This window comes from Siphateles boraxobius, unplaced genomic scaffold (assembly GCF_051911475.1).
Source record: "Siphateles boraxobius isolate OS27281-9 unplaced genomic scaffold, OSU_SipBor_1 35, whole genome shotgun sequence".
Taxonomy (NCBI): Eukaryota; Metazoa; Chordata; class Actinopteri; order Cypriniformes; family Leuciscidae; genus Siphateles; species Siphateles boraxobius.
In genome coordinates, this window is record NW_027508975.1 from 3,581,696 (window position 1) to 3,602,453 (window position 20,758).

Here is a 20,758-nt window from a genome sequence, read left to right on the forward strand (position 1 = left end):
GGTCATCATGGCCATCTGTGTGCTCTGCCTCTCCACATGGGGTTGAATACATTTTAATAGACCTTATCTCTTTGTCATCTTTAGAGCTTATGGGGCATGATGGATGGGGGAGGGAGGGAGGAGCCTCCTGTGCATTATCCTCAGAGAGAGGTTGTGTTTCTGTCATTGCTTCCTTTACAGTACTTATTATATTTAGGAGGTGCTGAAACCAAATAAATAAATCACACTTCAGTGATCATGTGTACTTAAGTCACCAATTAAAAAAACAAAACAATTTAGTTAAAGTCACAATCTGCAATGATAAGCTCATTTAACTTTTTTCAGCCAATTTAAAATTGTATAATGATTATTGTTTTTATTTTATTATATTTTTAATTGCAAAAAGTAAAATTAAAAAAAAAGGAAAGAAAGGGGAAAATACAAACAGGTAAACAAAGGACACCTCAATCAGTAAGAAAGATAAGATCAAGTACTTTAATTTGTTAATCTTATTATTTGTAAATTTTAAAGATTTTACAATAAGGGAAATCTTAGCAAGAAAGACTTAGCCTAATTTTCACTTTATTTTAAGGTGACGTAGTTACATTATACTTACTCAAATAAGTACTGAGTAATATTAATTAACTACATGTGCTGCTTACTTAGGGTTATTTACTTAATTATGCATAATTTACTATAGTAAGTAACGTGTAACTACGTCACCTTAAAATAAAGTGTTACCAAGACTTCAAATCTTAGCAAAGCGTTGAGAAATGTGTTATTGTGAAATAAAAAAAATTCAATGCGAAACAAAGAAATGAACAATAGGTTAAATGATTTTTAAAAAACTGAGATAGATAAAAACTTAAATTGTCCCAAAGAAAATGTATTTGATTGAATTGACAAAATAATTGGTTACCCTTTACTTTAATGTGTCCCCGTTGCAGTGTAATTATACATTTTAAGTAGGCTACTGAGTAATAGTAATTAACTACATGTAGGCTACTTACTATAGGGTTAGTTTAGGTTTAGGGTTTGGTTTAGGGTTAGTTGCATGTAATTATGACTAGTTATTACTATGTAACATGTGTAAGGACACATAAAAATAACAAATAATTTAAGCAAAGTTTCTTCGTCAATTTTACTGAATGCACACAATTTTAATGAATGTAGGACCTATAGTTGGGTAGATATTATTTAGGATAAATTAAACATCTAGCCTATTTAACATTATATCTATACTAAAAAATATATATAGGCCTATGCTTACGCAATTCTATTTGCATACAAAAAAATGCCTGTATGGTTTGTGCAATATGTTTTCCATCCCGTCCTAAATATAGTTTGTGATTATATACATTTTTCCAGCATCTGCGCCAGATGTTTCAGCCAACCAGCGCCCATCAGCTTCACTGAGTGGGAGGAATCCGAGCAGCGGAGGAGGATGATGATGATGCTTATGGCTGTCACAGTCAGATCCCGAGGACCACCAGCGATTCCTCAAATGTGTGCTGTTAAGAGCCACTGCGGCAACTGAACGATGGCCTCGGTCGGCATTTTCGTGGGGCTCGTAGTGGGTACGTATATAGACTTGAGACGACGACACTGGGAGAAATACTCTTTCTTTTCCGTTGGATGAGAGCTAGCTTGCTGGCTAACGGAATAGCTCTCCTGCTTCATCATATGAATAAACCGAATCACCGTTAACCGATAATTCAGAGATGGTATATCAGCGTGTAGTTGACGTTAATTTCGCGAATTCCACCTGTAATATATTATTTAATACATTCCGTTTGGTATTATAGCTACTCGTCCTAATTGCAAACTTCATTTGCTTCTTGTAAGATTACGACAACGTTTTTCATAGTAAATTGTTTTATGACATTTTTCACATCTATTATTCCTTTTTGTCCGTTGTAAAAGCCGATATCGTTCGTTCTGCCAGTGGCATAGATGGCCAGACCCTGGCTTTAATCGACTCCAAACAGAGATCTGTGTTTCAGACTGGCGGTGAGTGATTGGAAAGACTGGATGTGTCTCAAAAACTAGTATGCTGCCTGTCTAGTAGTGCTGGGGAATGTGATTCATTGCAGTGACTCGAATCTTTTGAATTGGTTCACTGATTCATTTGGCTTCTCTGCAGGTGATTATCTGATTAATGTTTTATTTTTGTTATTTACAGCAACAGATCGACTAGGAGACCCTAGAAAATAACAAAGCAAATATATCATTGTTTTATCAATTTTGTCAACTGCTCTGTTTTATCAAGAAAAATAACAACTGTAATAATCCAAAGCAGTCATATATTTTATAATGGAGAGATGTGCTGTAGCTGAATAAAAAACGAGTCAAGTGAACTAGAAAGACTCGCTCTAAAAATGCTGGGTTGTTTCAACCCATGTTTGGGTCAAATGTGGACAAACCCAACTGTTTGTTTACATTTTTTAATTACATTTTTGAACCCAACGGTTGGGTTTGTTCACTTTAAAGATTCATTTAAAACTCTGATTTGTTTACGAAATACCAATACAGAAGCTTTGGGCTTTATAGGAACGCTTAAGCCGGACAGTCAAAATGGTACATGTTCCTGTGATGTTCAAAATGCTGACTAGGTAGGCAGCTCACTAGTTTTTTGAGACAAAGCCGATGTGTTTGAAGTGATCATAACACACGCACAGCACTTAACTGTGCAAAGCTTTTTGGGCTTAACACCTGCCACCCTGCGGAATCGCCAACCTGTATAATTCACCTTCCTCTTGACTCTTCTGAAATAGGAATGGCAAAAACTACTTCTTTAACAAAACTACTTGTATATTAGGCTATAACATGCAGTAGCTCAGTGATGCAGCCTCTAATATATAACTTTTTTTTTTTTACAATGCTTTACAGTTTAACATAAATTGTTTGATCTGCATAATACATTTAGCATTATAAATGAATGTGTTCACTTCTTCAAATGTTTCAAAATGAGAATCAGCATTACCTGATAAGTGGACGGCTTGAGAAAAGCATTCTTTCACTTCACCATGAGTGTGTTCTCGGCTACAGCTTAGTCTTGACAGGCTGACCCAGTTTTGTGCATAACTCACTTCCAGGCGCAGTACTTTGAACAGTTTGACGTCTTCACAATCCTGCAAGTAGTCTGCACTGTTTCTTTTCTTTCCTATGAATCGTGAAGTGCATGAATTCCTCTTGACCGGAAAAGAGAAGTCAGCACAGAGATGATTCGACAGTTCAGTAGGACATCCCCGGCTGTGTCACGAAAAGGGAGGGAGCGAAAGAGAAAATGTCTTTTCTCAGTTGGCACATGATGAATACCTTCACAAGGTCGGCCCATAAAATCATAAACCAGGATTAGACATTTCTACTAAAGTGCCCGTCAGTGATTTGTGTGAGTTTGCGCATATGCGTGTTCTCTGCCATTACTTAGTGTCGCAAAGTTTGCCATTAACCATTAATGGTTAATCTATTAGAATATAGTGTTGTGCATCACCTTCAGTTTTCCTTGAGTTCACATAGTATTGTAATCATTTCAGAGGGTTTGGGATGTGGTTTTGTCTCTGTCGGGTTTATATCAGGCTCTGGGCTAAGGTCGCCCACAGGACAGAATAAACCATCTGGCACTCCAATTATTCAAAGCATGCATCTGTGCATACGTACAAAACCACAGCCATCAACACCACTGAAACAGATCAATACTCCCACCATGGATAAAAGCATTTGTAAAGACCCAGCTGTTCAGAAAGCCCATAGCAGTGCATGGATGTTTGCATTAAGTGTGGATTTCTGTGATATCTACACATTAACATAGGTCGTTGCGTAGTCTTAAGGCCTGTTCACACCAAAACGAATGTTCGAAGCAAAATATCGGTTAGATTTTCACATGTAATTGCATGCTTAAAAACGGCTTACTGCCAGGAAAAGCAGAAATACCAGGTTACGCCATGACACAAAGCTCTGCACAACTTTCCATGGAGAAGAAAGGAAGTCAAAAGGCCGATTCACAACGCACCGACAGACGCCAACCAATGGCAACAGACAATTTTTTGGGTTTTGTCGGATCAGTGTGTCTGTTGGCGTTGATTGGCACTTGTTTTCTACGATTGAACATGCTTGTAAGATCGTGGAATGTCTGAGAAGGGACATGCTGTAATCTGGTGATTCTCGGCATCAGTCGAGATCTGTCAATTTGCTTAAACACTATTTTAAGTGAAGAAAGAATAATTTTGGGCGTTATTGCCTTTTTTTATTATGATAGGACAGCATGTAGACAGGAAGCGAACTAGCGAAGGGGGTAGAGAAAGAAGGGGAGGGGATCGGGAAAAGTCAGCTTAGGTCACCCGAAGAGAAACACTGTTTTATATATACATATATATATATATACAGTATATATATATATTTATATATAAATACCAAATACAAGATTACAGAGACAAGGGAGCCGGTTCTGGACTCTTCCTCTTCTATTCACTGTTGCTTAACAAAACAGTTTGTGATCGCAGTTTTAATGTCACAACTCTGGGCGTGTGACCAGAAGTCTGAATTTGCCCAGTTTTCCTCGCAATGTGCAGGCAAAGAGAATTGAACACCTGTCCTTAAAAAAATCTGTTTTTTCATGTGAATATTTGTGTCTGAAATGATGCATTAACAGCCGTTCATTCAAATTAAATGTTCAAGGCAAAATTTTTATACCGAATATTTGTGTTAGTGTAAACAGGCCTTATTGATGGACATCATTTCGGAACTCGCTAAGAATGAATTGTGCTTGCCGAGAGTGTTATTTGCATGCACTCTTTGCATTGCATCAGTAATCGCTACAAAATGTAGAAAAACACTCAGTTTACAGCCTGCTTTCTGCAGCAGTAATAGCGTAACATTGCATTAAGCAAAGAGTCATGCATTTTGGAAATAGGGTGTAATTTGCATAGAAAAACAATTACATTTATTTTATTAATTTAAATAAAATGTTAATACAAAATATTAACTATATCCTTTATGTAATATTACATATATTTGATGTGCATTATATACTCTTATAGGCATTAAACATATTGGTGTTAAGAATTATTGATGTAGTCTGGTTCTAATCCACAGGACCAGCAGTTTAGTTTGTTTGTTGATGTATCAAAAGATTATTTTATCTTTATGTGTTCACATTTATGTCAGCTCTGTTTGTGTAACCCATTTATGCTTCCAGATGTCTTGTGATCAGTCTTGGTCTGTGCTGTTCTGATCAGCTTAATGTGTTTGAGCGAGTCTCAGCCTCGGTGTAAGCGCACGCTCGGCCTTGAGCGATGTACTAGGAGCTGTTTTGTATTTGAAAGCGTGAAGAAATCTAGGGTTTCTGTATTTGCTTTCTCCCAGTGCAGCAGAGATTCAAAACCAGCTTCCTTCCAACTGACTCAAAGTGAGAAAAGAAAGAGACACTGACAACCATCTCTCCAGTATCTATTATAAACTGATGGGGGGGAAAACAATCTCTTTCCTCTTGAATAATAGTGTGTTGTGTTTGTTGTGCAAAGCGAGGGGCGTGTGAGAGTTGTATTGAGCGTGCAGGGTTTGAGTGTTTGAGATTGTGATTCACTGTACTACTGTCCACCAGCCAATGAGACTCGATGGCCTAATGCCCAAGACACGCTCACCCACTCGCTCACATAACACATTCTCACACACTCCCACATGGTTTTTAGAAGAAAGAAACACACCCCTGTTACATAAATGTATTAAAAATAAATGCAAGTTAAAATAGATGGTTTACATTATTAAGCTCTAAAAAACATGTAACATAATCTAATAAATTGTAGCATGTGTTATGTCTGTGTTTGTCTTAAAACATCAAATAATTTATTATGAAACAACAAAATCAAAAAAATTTTTTTTGTTAAGTTAATATGACAATATTATTTTCATAATTAAGGTTTTTATAAACCATTCAAAAGTTTGGAGTTGATAAGATTTTTATTGTTTTTGAAAAGGTCTCTTATGCTCACCATGGCTGCATTTATTTGATAAACACAGAAATGTGAAATATAAATATTGCAATTTAAAATAGCTGTTTTGTATTTGAAAATATTATAAAAAGTAATTTATTCCTGTGATGCAAAGCTGAATTACTCACATGATCCTTCAGAAATCATTCTATTATGCTGAATTGCTGCTCAAGAAACATTTCTTAATATTATTAATGTTGAAAAAGTTGTGCTGATTAATATTTTTGTGGAAACCACGATATATTTTCTCCAGGATCCTTTGATGAATAAAAAAGTTCAAAGAACAGCATTTATTTTAAATAGAAATCTTTTGTAACATTATACATTTATGATCAATTTAATCTGTCCTTAATGAGTGTTAAAATCTTTTTAAAAACTGTTACCCAAAATTATTATTCAAAACTTTTGAAGGTAGCGTACACACACACACACACACACACACACACACACACACACACACACACACACACACACACACACACACACACACACACACACACACACACACACACACACACACACACACTTATAAAATATAATAATAGCTATTTCTTTATTGTATGTGCAGAGATTCTTTAGTGTGTGCAGTGAGGGAATTTTGTCTGCCACATCACACTGCTTTTAATAACTGTTTTATCCTTTCTATCTGCACCAGTGGTCACCATCCTCTCTAAGTCACACGCGGACCGCAACGTTTATCCTTCTGCCGGAGTGCTTTTCGTTCATGTGCTAGAGAGAGAACACTTTAAAGGGGAGTTCCCACCGTATCCGAAAGCAGGTATACTTACTCCACTACTCAATAACATGCCTGTACAGAATAAATGTTTCACTATATTTATTTTTATGAAACTCCTGTTCATCTTGCACTTTTTATATCACTGCACATCAAACATATTAATCTTAGTTAACATGTCAGGGTCTGAGGGACTATATCTTCGAACGAAACGTCACACAGAACAAATATTTTTCAAGCATTTGTCTCAATAATATTTTTGTTTTGCAGCAACCTTTTTGTAAAAGCACAATTGGCAATTATCGCAACCTTTCATACCTAGTTGCTTAAGTAAAGACTTCTGAAAATAACTTTTTCATTTTCAGGTGATTCGAGTAACGACCCCATCACATTTAACACTAACCTTAAAGGCTATCCAGACAGGCCTGGATGGCTGCGGTACATTCAAAGAACCTCGCACAGTGATGGAGTCCTCTATGGCTCTCCAACAGCTGATCATGTGGGCAAGCCGACCATCATCGAGGTGTGTTATCATGTGTAGACTTATTAGAATTACATCTGACCTCATATACACTGCTGTTCAAAAGACAGTAAGGTTTGTCTGGGAAAGAAATGTATAATTTTATTAAACAAGGATGCATTAAATCGATCAAAATGTCTTAAAAAATGTACACATTTACACTTAATTGTGTTTAACATGTCGGAAGCGCAAAACATTTCAGTCTCGTCACATTCAGTTATGCATCACATGAAATCATGTAAATGAATTTTCAAATTAAAATGCCGATTTGATTAAAAAAGTTGAGTAGTTTGCATCACTTGATATTACTGTCAGACAACATTTCGATCATAAAACAGCTGTCAAATAATAAATATTTAGCTACTTATATCTTACCATGTTTTTTTCCTCCGTTAAAACTAAAGCTTTGCGTCAAAATTCACACTCGTCTTCTGTGAATAGTAAGGCCTGCCTTCTTTGATTTGATTGGCCATCTCAAATATTTTGACAGTGACGAGCGCTGTAGACCTCTGAGGCAGACCAGCCTAAAAATTGAACTTTTATTCATCCTAAAACAACTAACAGAGAAGTGTGTAGAGAATATCAAATACTGGGGGGGGAATTTGACCATTTCTAATTATTGGGGTGACTTCAATGTCTACGGTGGTTACAGCCCTGTTTTGTTTTATATAAGTGTATAGTAATTAGGTGTTCAAGCACGAAGTGCTGAAAACCTATTGTAATTGTACTGATTTTTATTATTATTATTATTATTATTATTATTATTCTGCCGTAAAACGCATCGTGCAGCCCAAACTGTAAGGGCTAGAGAGCTGAAACTTTGTCAGATGGTAGTACAAAAATCGAGGAGAGGTTCAGAGGATATGACCCCGATTGGCCAATAGGTGGCGCTACAGCGATCAATTGCGTGAAACTGCTCATAACTCCTAGACCGTATGTCGTACACTCAAGTGTCTTATATCATTGGAAAGCTGGACTCCTGACAAACAAAATGTATATCTCCGATTTCATTTCCGCCATGATAGATTTTCCGCCATTTTGAATTTTGTCGAAAAACTACTTTTGCAAACTAGTCCCTGGTTTTTCGCCCGATCGGAACCAAACCAGTGCCAAAATGTTCTCTGGAGTCTGAATATCAATAATTATCAAAAAAAAAGTTGAAATTTTGATTCACGGTCGCTAGGGGGCGCAAAATGAACGTTGTGGGCGGAGCCTATTTTACTAAAATGGCTATAACTCAAGAAGTAAATGAGATAGCTTCACCAAACTCGGTACACATGTGAATGAGTTGATTCTGAGGTCACAGTAAAAAAATCGCGACGATCAAACACTAGGTGGCGCTATAATGTGAAAAAAACATAAAAAGAGCTCTGTCCACCTGACCGTTAGTCCGATTGACTTGAAAATTGGTATGCAGTGTCTTGGTCCAAAGCCCCATGTATGTATATAAGGACATTGGCGTATCTCAAAAAACATGGCCGCCATCGGCCAATGAATTTGCGCACCTATTAGACAAGGTTAACGGAGGTCGATCAGCATGAAACTCGTTGGGCATGTTCAACTCATGGCTCAAGAGGTCTGTAAGAGTTTTGAAAGAAATCGGCCACTAGTTGGCGCTAACGAGTTTTACGGCTCTGTAATCACGTGGTATTGCGCACATCCCCACAATATGCATATCATTTGATAGATCTCCTCATGCTGAACAACTTTGCCTCTTGAACCATTGCTGTCAATCAAATCGTTCATTAAATATTCACGAATATGTTAAAAACCTACTTTTGCGAACTAGTCCTAGGTTTTTCACCCGATCGGAACCAGACCAGTCTAGGACAAATCTGTGGACTCTCTAGATCAATAATTATCAAAAAAAAGTTGAACTTTGCCCTTTGTTTCACTATAACAGGGTCATTTATAAAAGGGGCGTGTCAAAATACACTCAAAAGCCTATAAATCATAAATAAAAAATCAGAACTTCACAAAAATTGATGACCATATGTGTCATAACATGGTGAAGAAGCATGCAAAGTTTCATGGAGATCGGATCATAGGTGGCGCTATAACTGTTAAAAAGCTTTAAAACCATGTATTTCCTATGGTAAATTGCCTGTTTAAAACCAGTGCAGTACAATTCTCTGGACTCTCTAGATGAATAATTGTCAGAAAAGGTATAACTTCTTCATTTGGATGGCTATATAATAGGATGTAAATAGGGTGTAAGTTGGATGCTTATAACAGCTATAACAGCTTTGATGACTATAACAGCCAATTAATGGTATTTTACTGCCCCCTGCTGTCATTTCATCATACTACTCTCTAATATTGTTATATATAATTCATATTTAGACTTTATAAAATCATTATTTTAACATTTACAATCACATTTTGTTAAAATTCATGTATTATTCACAATTGTGTCACAGGAAGGCTGAAAACGAAAGTATAACGTTAGGCCACGCCCTCCCAGTACAAATTCACTCATAACTCGAAAACGGAAACTCCCTGCGCGCTCAAATTTGGATGGTAAAGTCCTCTATTGGGCCTTGATCGAAATCTATCGTCGCGGGCCTCGGGAGCGCCCCCCCGCGGATCGCTAATTCGAGAGACCCCCGAATTTGAACGGCTGTAACTCCCGACCTAGACCACCTAAATTCTTGTGGTATAGCTCGTTGAAAAGGGCTCGTCCTCACCTAGCTTCGATTCGAGTTTGGTGCGATTTGGCCTGGGCATTTCCGAGATATAAGCCCCAAAAGATATGCCTTTGAACGGGCAAAACTCCCGGCTCCGATCGGCCACCAACACCGGGATGGTCTCGTTCAACAGTACTCCTCGGACACTATCTAAGTTCTGAGTTTCAGATTTTTTCACTTTCTCGTTCCCGAGATATAAGTGAAAAACCAAATTTCCATTAATTCATTTCAACTCTATATAGGCTGTAATACCACTGTTGTCCACTAGAGGGAGCAGCTGTATTAGACATGTTTAATCTTTTTATCAGCTTTCAGCATTTACTTACAAACAAATGCTTAAAGCTATTTTTTTAAATTAGTTGTATATTATTACATCACAAAGAAATATGTGAAATGCTTATAGACCATTAAAAGAGATTTCAAAAATAACATATCCCACACGTGTGTGTGTGTGTGTGTGTGTGTGTGTGTGTGTGTGTGTGTGTGTGTGTAAGCATGCATTATGGAGTTAACATGAAAAAAATGGTTTGCTTCACTGGAGAATACTGGAGAAACAAAGTAGTTGAAAATGAAAGTGAGCCAATAAGTGGTCTTCTACTGCCCTCTGCTGGCCACTCTTCTTATTAATTGTCTTTTTTTGTATATAGACACTATAAAATCACTTAAATAACAATTACTATTATAACACATTCATATTTTGTCAGAGTTTATCACTTCAATTGTTCTTATGCTTCATATAATTGCTATCAACATGGTAAATCATGGTAAATAACGCCAGAAACATGGTAAATCATAGTAAAAAAGGTAAATCATGCTAGAATCCTGGTAAATTATTCTAGAATGTGCTATATCATGGTAAATCATCATATAACATGGTATATCAAGGTAAACTATGGAAAATCATGTAAGATTCATGGTAAATCATACTGGAACATGGTAAATCATGAAAAATCACACTGAAATGTAGTATATCATGGTAAATCATGCTTGCTACATAAAACTTAATGTCTTTTGATGCTTTTGTGCTTAACGGCCTGAAAGGCCTTAACTGCTTGAACACCGCTAAATGCTGCTTGCAGCTTTAATTCAATCTTGTTTTCTTTCTAGGAAAATAGAAATAAACAGGGCAAAGTTGAATTTGAATGCATAAGAATTCTTATCTCCTCTTTGTGCATTGTTGAGGCTTTAGATTCATGTATGGATTTGGCTTTGTTATTCTTCTATACCCTTGAGAAACTGTGTGTTTGCATCTGGTTCTGAGATTCTCTGCATGGCATGAATGTAAAGCTGTCCTGAGCCGGGCTTAAACTTTCCCTCTTGTGTGTTGCAGATTACAGCGTATAATAAACGCACTTTTGAAACTGCCAGGCACAACTTGGTCATAAACATCATGTCTACAGAAGGTGGGATCCAAGAACAGTTTTGATTTAGCAAATCTCATTATACCATACAGCCATATGTTCAAAGAAAGACTCTATTGTTTGACTGAAACCCTTAATCCTAAAGTATGGAAAACATGCGTTTGTGTAAGAATAAAGCAGCCACACTTAGGGTCTTATTCACTAATAATTGCGTGGATTATTTAGTATTTGTAGGCACAGGAGAACTTCTCATGAAAAATCTCCGCCTAATTCACAACACGTGCGTTCCCACTTGAATTTGTTCTTAACCCCTTTCTAATGTTAGTTAATTTAGAGTATTCTAAATGTGCTTGAGGTTAATCATTTGCATAAAACACGCCCAAAACATCTCCTTTGGTTGGGCTTTCTGCACAACCTTTCCTTTACAGCCTTTCGTCTCTCTCTGCAGACACGCTCTCGCCAGATCCTCGAGCAATGCCAAGTGTGCCATTCTCAAAACCAGTTCAAACACAATAAACACCTTTCACCCAGATTACAGACCTCCGACCAGCCAGCATTACATACGCTAATATCTGCTGCTTTATTCAGAGCAGCCTCGGAGATGAAACTATTACACACCTTTTCTAACTCTTTCACTGTACATGATTAAATATATAAGATGGAATTAAATTGTATGATTTTTTCATTTATATAATATAGTCATGATGAGATTAAATATAACTTATCAACAGTTCAACAGGCCACACAGTGTAACTGCTTTTTGTGTACGACTGGTTTTAGTTGTTCCTAAAATACATTTTAGTATGAAAGTTTTTGGTGAATCATCGTTTCTCTGTGAAGACGTTGGTACGCAGAATTCACGCACACATTTGTGCATACGCATGAGACCCATTGATTTAAAGTTATTTTTATATTACTGTTATTAGTTGTAAAAGTTTTTTTAAAAACAGATGATATTTTAAACAGCCAATCATTATTATAAAAATTAATTATCATACAAATATTTGTGATTAACCATTTAATTCTGTTTTGTTCGTGTTAATTAATATGTTAGCCTAATATGCTACTTTTTACTCGGAATTGCATAAAATAATACAATTATAATAAAATATGGTTTACTTTGATGCTGTGAAAATAAATATATATATAATTAATTATAATAAGTTGTAATGCAGTCTGATTAAACCCACAAACCTTCATTTCGCATGAAGGAAAACCTTTGACTATCTTTGTGTACTTCACAATTTTTTTAAATATTCTTTGACTAAATGTGATTGAAATTTAAACTGCGTAATTATTGCCTTTATCTAAAAGCGATTAACCACGTTCAGGTGATTAAACAATAATCGCGACAGGTCTACAGCTAATAGCGTCATTTGTTTGTATGTTTTAGCAGCTGATATATACTCACCACATTATATTTGCAGAAATATTGACATTGAATGCTCTGAAATTGCAGTTCAGTTTACTATCTGTGTTTAGCCTTAAGCTGAGCAACTGTTTCAGTGCAGATGTGACCTCACTGTGACGCAGTCCACCATCTGCCATCTCGTCCAGAAAGAGACACTTCAAAATGACAGCCAACTTATTATCCAACTGTTATGTAACCTAGTTTGGATTACTTGTAATTGCATACAGGAAGATATGCTCATATCTCTCTGGCAGAGTTTCCCTTGCCCTATCAGGCCGAGTTCTTCATCAAGAACATGAACGTTGAGGAGATGTTGGCCAGCGAGGTGCTGGGTGATTTTCTCGGTGCTGTCAAGAACGTGTGGCAGCCGGAGAGACTAAATGCCATCAACATCACTTCAGCGCTGGACCGGGGAGGACGAGTGCCTTTACCCATCAATGACCTGAAAGAGGGGTAAGCCTTAAATATTACTGTACACTGAAAAAAAATTAACTAAAGGGGACATATTATGCCCTTTTACAAAAACTTGATTTTGTTTTGGGGGTACTAGCATAGGTTTTCATGCTTGAATGTTCAAAAAACTCTTATTTTTCACATATTTGACCACTCTCTGTTTAGTTCCTGTCTCAATAAAACCCCTCGTTCTGAAAGGCACGATGTGCTCTGGTTGGTCGGCTGGACCAGTGTGTTGTGATTGGTCAACCACTTTAAGTGTGTTTGGGGAAATGTCACGCCCCCTTCCCTAACTGGGAGTTTCAATACATTGCTAACTCATCCAGGCCTCACCCCCTTTATTTTGCATATGCCTTGTGCGGGAATTATTTAAATGAGGAATATTGTGCTGTGTTCGTTCTCGGAAGAAAACGCAAAACTACAATGGAGGCGTTTCAGAGAGTTAAAAAAAAAGTATGTACTGATTAGGGGTGGGAATTGACAAAAATGTGACGATTTCAATATTATTGCGATTCTTAACATATTGCGATACAGCAAGTATTGCGATTCGATTCTGCGATAAATTGCGATTCATGTCCCCCATATTATTCAAAGGCATTACAAAAAATGAGGAAAATAAGACTTCAGACAGCAACATTTCACATGAAGAAAGTCCCCTTTAAACAGCTTATTGGCACAGAACTTGAGCATATTGTGATATATACCAACAAATATGAGATGTAACGTTCTTGAGGAAAACCCATGAAAAAGAGAACAGAAGGCAGAAAAACACTGTATTGGGTTGTGGTGAATTTACGTAAGGGTAGAGGCTGCTCATCTCTATTCATGTTTCTTTAGAGGAATTCCCTCATGCGTTAGCATAACATAAGTTGTTCATCAAATATTCATGTACTCCTAACAGAAGATAAAATGTTCCAAATGAAGGCATTTTAGAAAGTCTCAGAGCAGAAAACACATTCATCTTGGCAGACAGAATATGTATATTATCCATATAGTCCTATTGTTGTTGTCTTTATGCTTTATTTCTGTGCATCATGGTTATGTTGAGTGTTAATTCACTGTCAAATTTCAAATGAATATTTGTGAACAAGCTTGCTCTTCATTAAGCCTCTGTGATGTTCACAGTGTGTATGTGATGGTGGGAGCAGACGTGGCGTTCTCATCGTGCCTTCGAGAGGTGGAGACCCCACAGAACCAGCTGCGGTGCAGTCAGGAGATGGAGCCCGTCATCAGCTGCGATAAGAAGTTCAGAGCTCAGTTCAACATCGACTGGTGCAAGATCTCTCTGGTGAGCGCCAGATCTCCAGTCCACCATTGTGTGCAAATAAACATGGCATTTGCTTTTAGAGACACTTTGTATGTATAAAACATCAGGGACAGTTGTTTGGATTTTATTTTATTGTTAAAAAAATTATATTTTTCCATCATCTGAACTCACATATTACTCCAAGTCTACCTTGTATCCAACTTTTGGTAGAAAAAACATTTAGCTGTATGTGCCAACAGTAACTTTACTATTAACAGATTTACTGAGAAAGACATTATAAGCATTTACATTTTTACATGTAATAGCAGATCAATCAGTTACGACTTCAACTATTATTGAATAATTGAATTTTTATAATATTTATAGCAAAATTCTAATTATATTAATTCTAGTTTATAAATTATTTCAAATAAAATACATTTAAAACTAGCTTCTTTGAGGAAACATTGCTCATTGCACATTTAAAGATTAAATGTTTCAAATTGTATTTATTACATTTTGGTAATTCTTAACAACCTAGAGATAAAGTAAATATTAGATTAATGTTAGAGGCATCAAACATTAGACGGCAAAATAAAAATATTGGACGTCAAAAAACATCATTTTTCTACATTACCGGTACCTTTCAAAAGTTTGTGGTCAATAAGATAAAAAAAAATTATATTTTATTTTGCAAGGATGCATTAAATTGATTAAAAGTGACAGTAAATACATTTATAATGTTACAAAAGATTTCTATTTCAAATAAATGCTGTTTTTTCTCTTTCTAACTTTCTATTTATCAAAGAATCCTCAAAAAATGTCACACAGTTTCCACAAAAAAAATATTAGACAGCACAACTGTTTTCAACATTGAAAATAATAAAAAAAAATGTTTCTCGAGCAACAAATCAGCATATTAGAATGATTTCTGAAGGATCATGTGACACTGAAGACTTAAATATATTGTAATCATTTAAAAACAAATACTAAAATAGAAAACAGTTCTTTTAAATTTTAATGATATTTCACAATATACAAATTTGTACTGTATTTTCGATCGTAAATGATGGCTTGCACACAGTAGTGTGCCTTTAAAATCAACTTTTTTTGAGAAACACATTTTTACACAAATATACAAATTCTGTAACAATATGAAGCATTTTTTATACTGAGCCCAGTTTGTCTTTGCTCTTGAAGGTGGACATCACTAAGGTTGTTCCTGTGCACAGTAACCGTCCTGACCCGGGCTCAGGTGTGCTGCCAGACATTGGCGAGTACAACCCGCCTTCTGAGTTACTGAAGAGTAGAGACTATTTCGCTGACTTCCTGATCACCCTGGCGGTGCCCTCAGCCGTCGCCCTCGTCCTCTTCATCATCCTCGGCTACTCCATGTGCTGCCGACGGGAAGGGCTGTAAGTTCGCTGTGCTAAACCCTCAGTGAAAGTGAATCTTTCACACACAAGCAAGCACAAACCCACTCTTATACTTAATACTTAATACTCAATAGGCCACTGTTTAATGATCAACATTTAAACGATACCTTTTTGATCATTATAAACCATGTAGTGCCAGTATGGCGTCTTTTGAATCAATTAAGTGAAGATCACAAGGGCTCTCTAGTGTGTACAGCCAAATTCTGAAAGGCAGGGTCGCATTCCTGCCAAAAAGCAGCTTACCATCCTCATCAAGCATCAGTTTTTTTTACCATTTAATCATTAACCAAAGCACACTTAGTCCAAAGGTTCCATCTGTTGTATTTAGAGCCATTCCGACAGATGTTTCGTCCACATGATCAACCAATCCCAGTGTGTTTCCTGATGATGTCACCCACCATCAAAGCTCAGCCTGAAGGAGATCGTCATCATCATCACCCCTCCATTCCCCTCCTGACTCGCTCTCCATTGGCTTTTGTGTGGTTGTCTTTAACTATTAATATTAGAATTTAATTCAGTCATTTTGTTTTGTTTCTAGGGAAAAAAGAAACATGCAAACACCAGAGTAAGTGTTCCCTCTCCTGTGGTCTTGGCCTTTTCTTTCTCCTTTTTGGATCTTTATTTCTTTTCTTTGGATAGGTCCCCCTTTCCCACGTTATGTTATCTCAAATCCTCCATCATTGTGACATGTTCATTTCCATCTCATTCATACAATCGTCTCATCAATGGGCAGCTGCTTCAGTGACGGGGATATATGCCAGCTTATTATAATTATAAATAATTCATACTGTGGAATGAGGTAGTGTGATAAAAGACATAAATATTCATCATTAGCCCTTTGTGAAGTTGATAAATAATAACCCAACCAGTGTTATTTTAGTTTTATTATAGTTTTAATATTCACATTTTTAATGAACTTGATAATTTTAGTTACATTTTTTATTAATTTCATTATGTGCTTTAATATTTATAATATATATAATATTTTTAATTTAGAACCCCCCCCCCCCCCTCAGTTTGGTTTTATTTTTTATTTCTTTACTGTTAATAATTTCAGTGTTTCAACTTAATCTTATTTCAGTTTATTTTCAAGGCAAGATTTCATTTAGTTTAATTCTTGCAACTAATATTTATATATGATTTTATTTCAGCTTTATTTCAATTAACAGAAATGCCATTAATAGTTTTAGTTTTAGATAATAACCTTCAACCCAGCGTTATACTTAGTACTTCATTGTTCACATAAATGTTAATCGGTTGCGTAGCAATGTCAGATATTCTATATTATACTTTTTGTACATGTACATGTTATAAATAGTAATTCAGTCGCTCCCTCCATTCCCAGTATTCAGCTGGTTCACCACAGCTCCATTCAGAAGTCTTCTAAGGAGCTTCGCAGCATGTCTAAGAACCGGGAGATCTCGTGGCCTCTCTCGACACTGCCGGTCTTCCACCCTGTGAGCGGAGAGGTGGTGCCGCCCATCCACCCCGACAACTACGAGACCACCAGCATGCCACTCATGCAGACGCAGACGTGAGTCTGCCACTTTTGCTTTAATTCTGGGGGGAAAGTAAGGCACGACTCTTGTTTGGGAATGGCAGATCTGGTTTAAGAAGAGTTGAGAAAGTAGGTTGCTGTAATCCAATGTTTATATCTTTAAAAACAAGCTTGAATCACTCAGTACCCTGGTATTAACTCACTGACGACTTGAAGAGCTTAGAACAGATCAAAACAACATATGTGTATTATCATCAGCAAGATTGACCTAGAAATTATGTGCTAAGATGATTCAGAAAATGTTAAAGGATTTGGGATGGGAATCATTGAACAATTTTGGTTCCTTAATGGTTGCATTAATGATTCTACTTTTACGAAATATATATTTTGAAAAAGAAATTCAGTTCCATTGCCAACTGCGTAATAGATCATTTTTTATAATAAAGAAATTTAATACAATTCTTGCAAAAGAGTGTTATAAATACAATCCAATTACTGGCTTTAACTTTATAGAATGAATGTAATTAAATATATTAAATAGAATTATAGAATTAAAACTCCAAGTTGGAGCCATTAGTTTGTGAGTTGGACACTGATCGCAATGTCTCTTTTGTGCAAGGATTCCTTAAAAAAAAAAAATGCAACTGGGATTCAGAACCAATTTTATTAATAAAAAAATGCCAGAATGATGTTCAGAGTGCTAGTAATGCCCACCTTGACCAAAGCTTTGTGTTTATTCACAGAAATCTTCAAAATCAGATCCAAATACCACAGCAGCAGATCTCTGGTAAGTTGAAGAATCTAATACTGATGCCTAAGCTTTCCATCCCATTGGTACGGACAGCACCTGATACCAGATGACACAGATATCGATTTTAACTTTTTTTTAACAAAACAAAAACAAATGTGGGCTGTGGTCATTCTCCTTTCAGAGAACCATGTTAATTGCAGTTTAGGTGTTTTAGGGCCAGATTTACTAAACAGGTCAAATTAGTGTGTGACCGCAATCCAATAAAAGCGCTGATGGGAGTGGAAAGTTCTGTCGGGGATTTACTGACAATGCGGTTGGGTGAGGGTGATTTTTTTTTTTTTTCATTTGTTGTTTAGTTAAATCTTACCTAGATAGAATAGTGCTATTTTCTGATTGGCTATTGTGTAGCCCCTTTCTTTTTTTTGATTGGCTGATAAGTGGCGGGCTCGACTAAGAACTCCAGGGGAGACACGCTTGATTCCTGCCGGGTCCATAGTGACAGCGGTGCGGCCAGAGAAATTTTGGGTACTGCGGCATATTAAATATATTACAAATAGTTTTTCCGCGTGAGAAATACAATGGGTCTCATTCATGAAACATTCGTAAATATACGAGTAAATATAAATGGGCATCATATTATGACATGAATGCGAATGAAAAAGAAAAATTTCTCAGATGCAGAAATTGAAGTTTTATTATCAGAAGTTCATTCAAAACGCCACATTTTATTTTCAAGCGTACATGGCATATCAGGTCCTAAAAAAAGGGAGCTTGGCAGCATATTACAGATGCAGTCAATGGAGTTTCATCTGTTAATCGAACATTCCCAGAAGTGAGAAGAAAATGGTTCGACATTAAGCTTGAGAGCAAAAAACGAATTAGTTCACTTCGGAAAAATCGTATTAAAACTGGAGAAGGACCACCATCGCAGATGCTATCAATGGCTCTCATAATAAGAAAAAACGTATGTAATTACTATATATAATATTTTTTCAAAATGCTGTGTAAATATGTACCCGATTAAGGTGAATTAAAATGCAGCCTTATTAATGAGCAAAACGTTCGGGTGTTAAATGCACTATTTACGCGTGGCTGGGAGAGGGTGTAGATTTCTTGTGTACCAACTAACATTTGGAAAATACGAACATTTTAATGAATCCGAAAATTTACGCCAGAACCACTTTAAACACGATTTACACAAAAATTCGTTCTGCTCGTGTTTCATGAATGAGACCCAATGTGTGGCGGGAGTGTGTGACAAAAGACCGAAATGAGTGACTCTCACGCATTGAGCCCTGTAACCACTGACCTGACCTGTACCACCTGACAGCTGCAGATTCATAGGTATGGAAATACATATGTTGATAGGCAGGTAGTAGGACTTTGTTTCATTGCATCAGGATGTGAATAGACTTTAAACCAGGGTAACAAAAAAAATTCTGGAACAAATCACCTACCCTGCCTTTAAGACATGTTTATTGGCCGTTAAATAATGACCTAAACCTTAGTAAATCATGTTGCATGGTTTATTTAAATCATCTCCCATAAATATTGCCTCTGAAAGGGAAACTTCTACAAATGCATATTCAATGAGGTCAGCCGCAAAAAATAACTGTCCACACCTTTTCAGCGCTACTTTTTCACTGTGTCTTTAGTAAATCCTGACTGTAGTTTTTTTACAAACGTGTTGGTGCAAACTGTTAGTAAATCTGGCCCTTAAGTCTCTAGCGAACCCCAGTGTCCACCTAATGAACTGCCATCAGACGTCTGTGAAATCTCTTCCTGTCTAACATACTGTTCATTCATTCATGCTAACAAAGGAGATAATTATTGTATGTCGACTTTTCGGAGGCTAGAGGCAAGTATTACTCTTTGCATCTGCGATCATGTGTTTTTAAAAAAGAATCAGATAAACTGTCTGTTTCATGTCTCTGAAATGTTCCTCTCGTTATAGGTAAATGGTATTCCTGAGGAGAGAAAGGTGGCCGAAGCTCTAAACCTGTGATCTTCACGTTTGTACCTGTTTAATCCTGCCAAATGTGCATGTGTAGCTGTACCTTAAAGCTCGATGATTTGTGTTCTCATGCACATATCTGAAACTACAACATTACTCAGTGTCAGAAGAACTAATATTGATATGGGCATATATCAAAATAGAACCAACATTAAAGGTACATTATGTAATTTCCAAAATGTATATAATAAGCGAGTACATTCTTAATCCATCTTCCAAACTGCGTTTTTATCTTATCACTACGGTACGCCTATAATAAATGTTTATATTCAGACTATTTTAGATGGAGTGGGACGACAACCGCTGCGTGATTCGTCATAGACACAAACAGAGGGAAGTAGCTCCGGCTACAATGTTCTTCTGCAGGACGCATGCCGTTTTATTGACCGCTAGAGCGCCAAAACTTACATAATGTACCTTTAAATGTGGAATGGAGTCAAATGTTCAATTGTTTTTAGGAGTGAACATAATCACTTTTTGCCAAATACCAGTTGTCTTTGGTCTACCACTAATGGAGGCACATTTAATGGGATCTTAACAGGTTAATATTGTTCGTCTTGTTCTTACAGTATACGAGTAAATATGTTTTGATAAATAAACTAATACACTTGCCACTATATAAGATTGTCTCATGTTTGTTCTGGGGGTGCGAGTGTAGATATTTAAACAGAAATGAAAA

General features: G+C 36.5%; 2 protein-coding genes across 26 annotated transcripts in view; one reads left to right on the forward strand and one right to left on the reverse strand.

Annotated features, from left to right (window-relative positions):
* The window catches only part of ppp1r9a (protein phosphatase 1, regulatory subunit 9A), a 63,606-nt gene extending 60,507 nt beyond the window's left edge, over positions 1–3,099 (reverse strand). For all 10 annotated transcript variants that reach the window (XR_013190424.1, XM_077196066.1, XM_077196063.1 and 7 more), the window contains exon 1: positions 2,963–3,099. The gene's annotated coding sequence lies outside the window, so the exon portion shown is untranslated. The remainder of the gene's footprint in view (positions 1–2,962) is intronic.
* On the forward strand, positions 1,362–20,698 carry sgce (sarcoglycan, epsilon). 16 transcript variants are annotated; one of them, XM_077196092.1, is made up of 13 exons: positions 1,392–1,556; positions 1,903–1,989; positions 6,625–6,747; positions 7,068–7,225; positions 11,240–11,312; positions 12,909–13,134; positions 14,260–14,422; positions 15,581–15,795; positions 16,355–16,381; positions 17,162–17,350; positions 18,058–18,101; positions 19,886–19,923; positions 20,020–20,698. In XM_077196092.1, exons 1-13 carry the CDS (start codon positions 1,520–1,522, stop codon positions 20,068–20,070), a joined length of 1,431 nt encoding a protein of 476 aa, XP_077052207.1. In that variant the 5' UTR covers positions 1,392–1,519; the 3' UTR covers positions 20,071–20,698. The 16 variants fall into 16 exon arrangements, with proteins under 16 accessions (XP_077052213.1, XP_077052216.1, XP_077052221.1 ...); XM_077196093.1 differs by having other exon boundaries at positions 12,936–13,134; XM_077196098.1 differs by lacking the exon at positions 1,903–1,989 and having other exon boundaries at positions 1,362–1,556.
* Positions 20,699–20,758: the final 60 nt, after the last annotated feature.

Coding starts and splice junctions, on each gene's coding strand:
- sgce (XM_077196092.1), top strand. CDS start 1,520: ATGGCCTCGGTCGGCATTTTCGTGGGGCTCGTAGTGG. Junction 1,557..1,902: donor TTTCGTGGGGCTCGTAGTGG/GTACGTATATAG, acceptor CCGTTGTAAAAG/CCGATATCGTTCGTTCTGCC. Junction 17,351..18,057: donor CCACTCATGCAGACGCAGAC/GTGAGTCTGCCA, acceptor GTTTATTCACAG/AAATCTTCAAAATCAGATCC.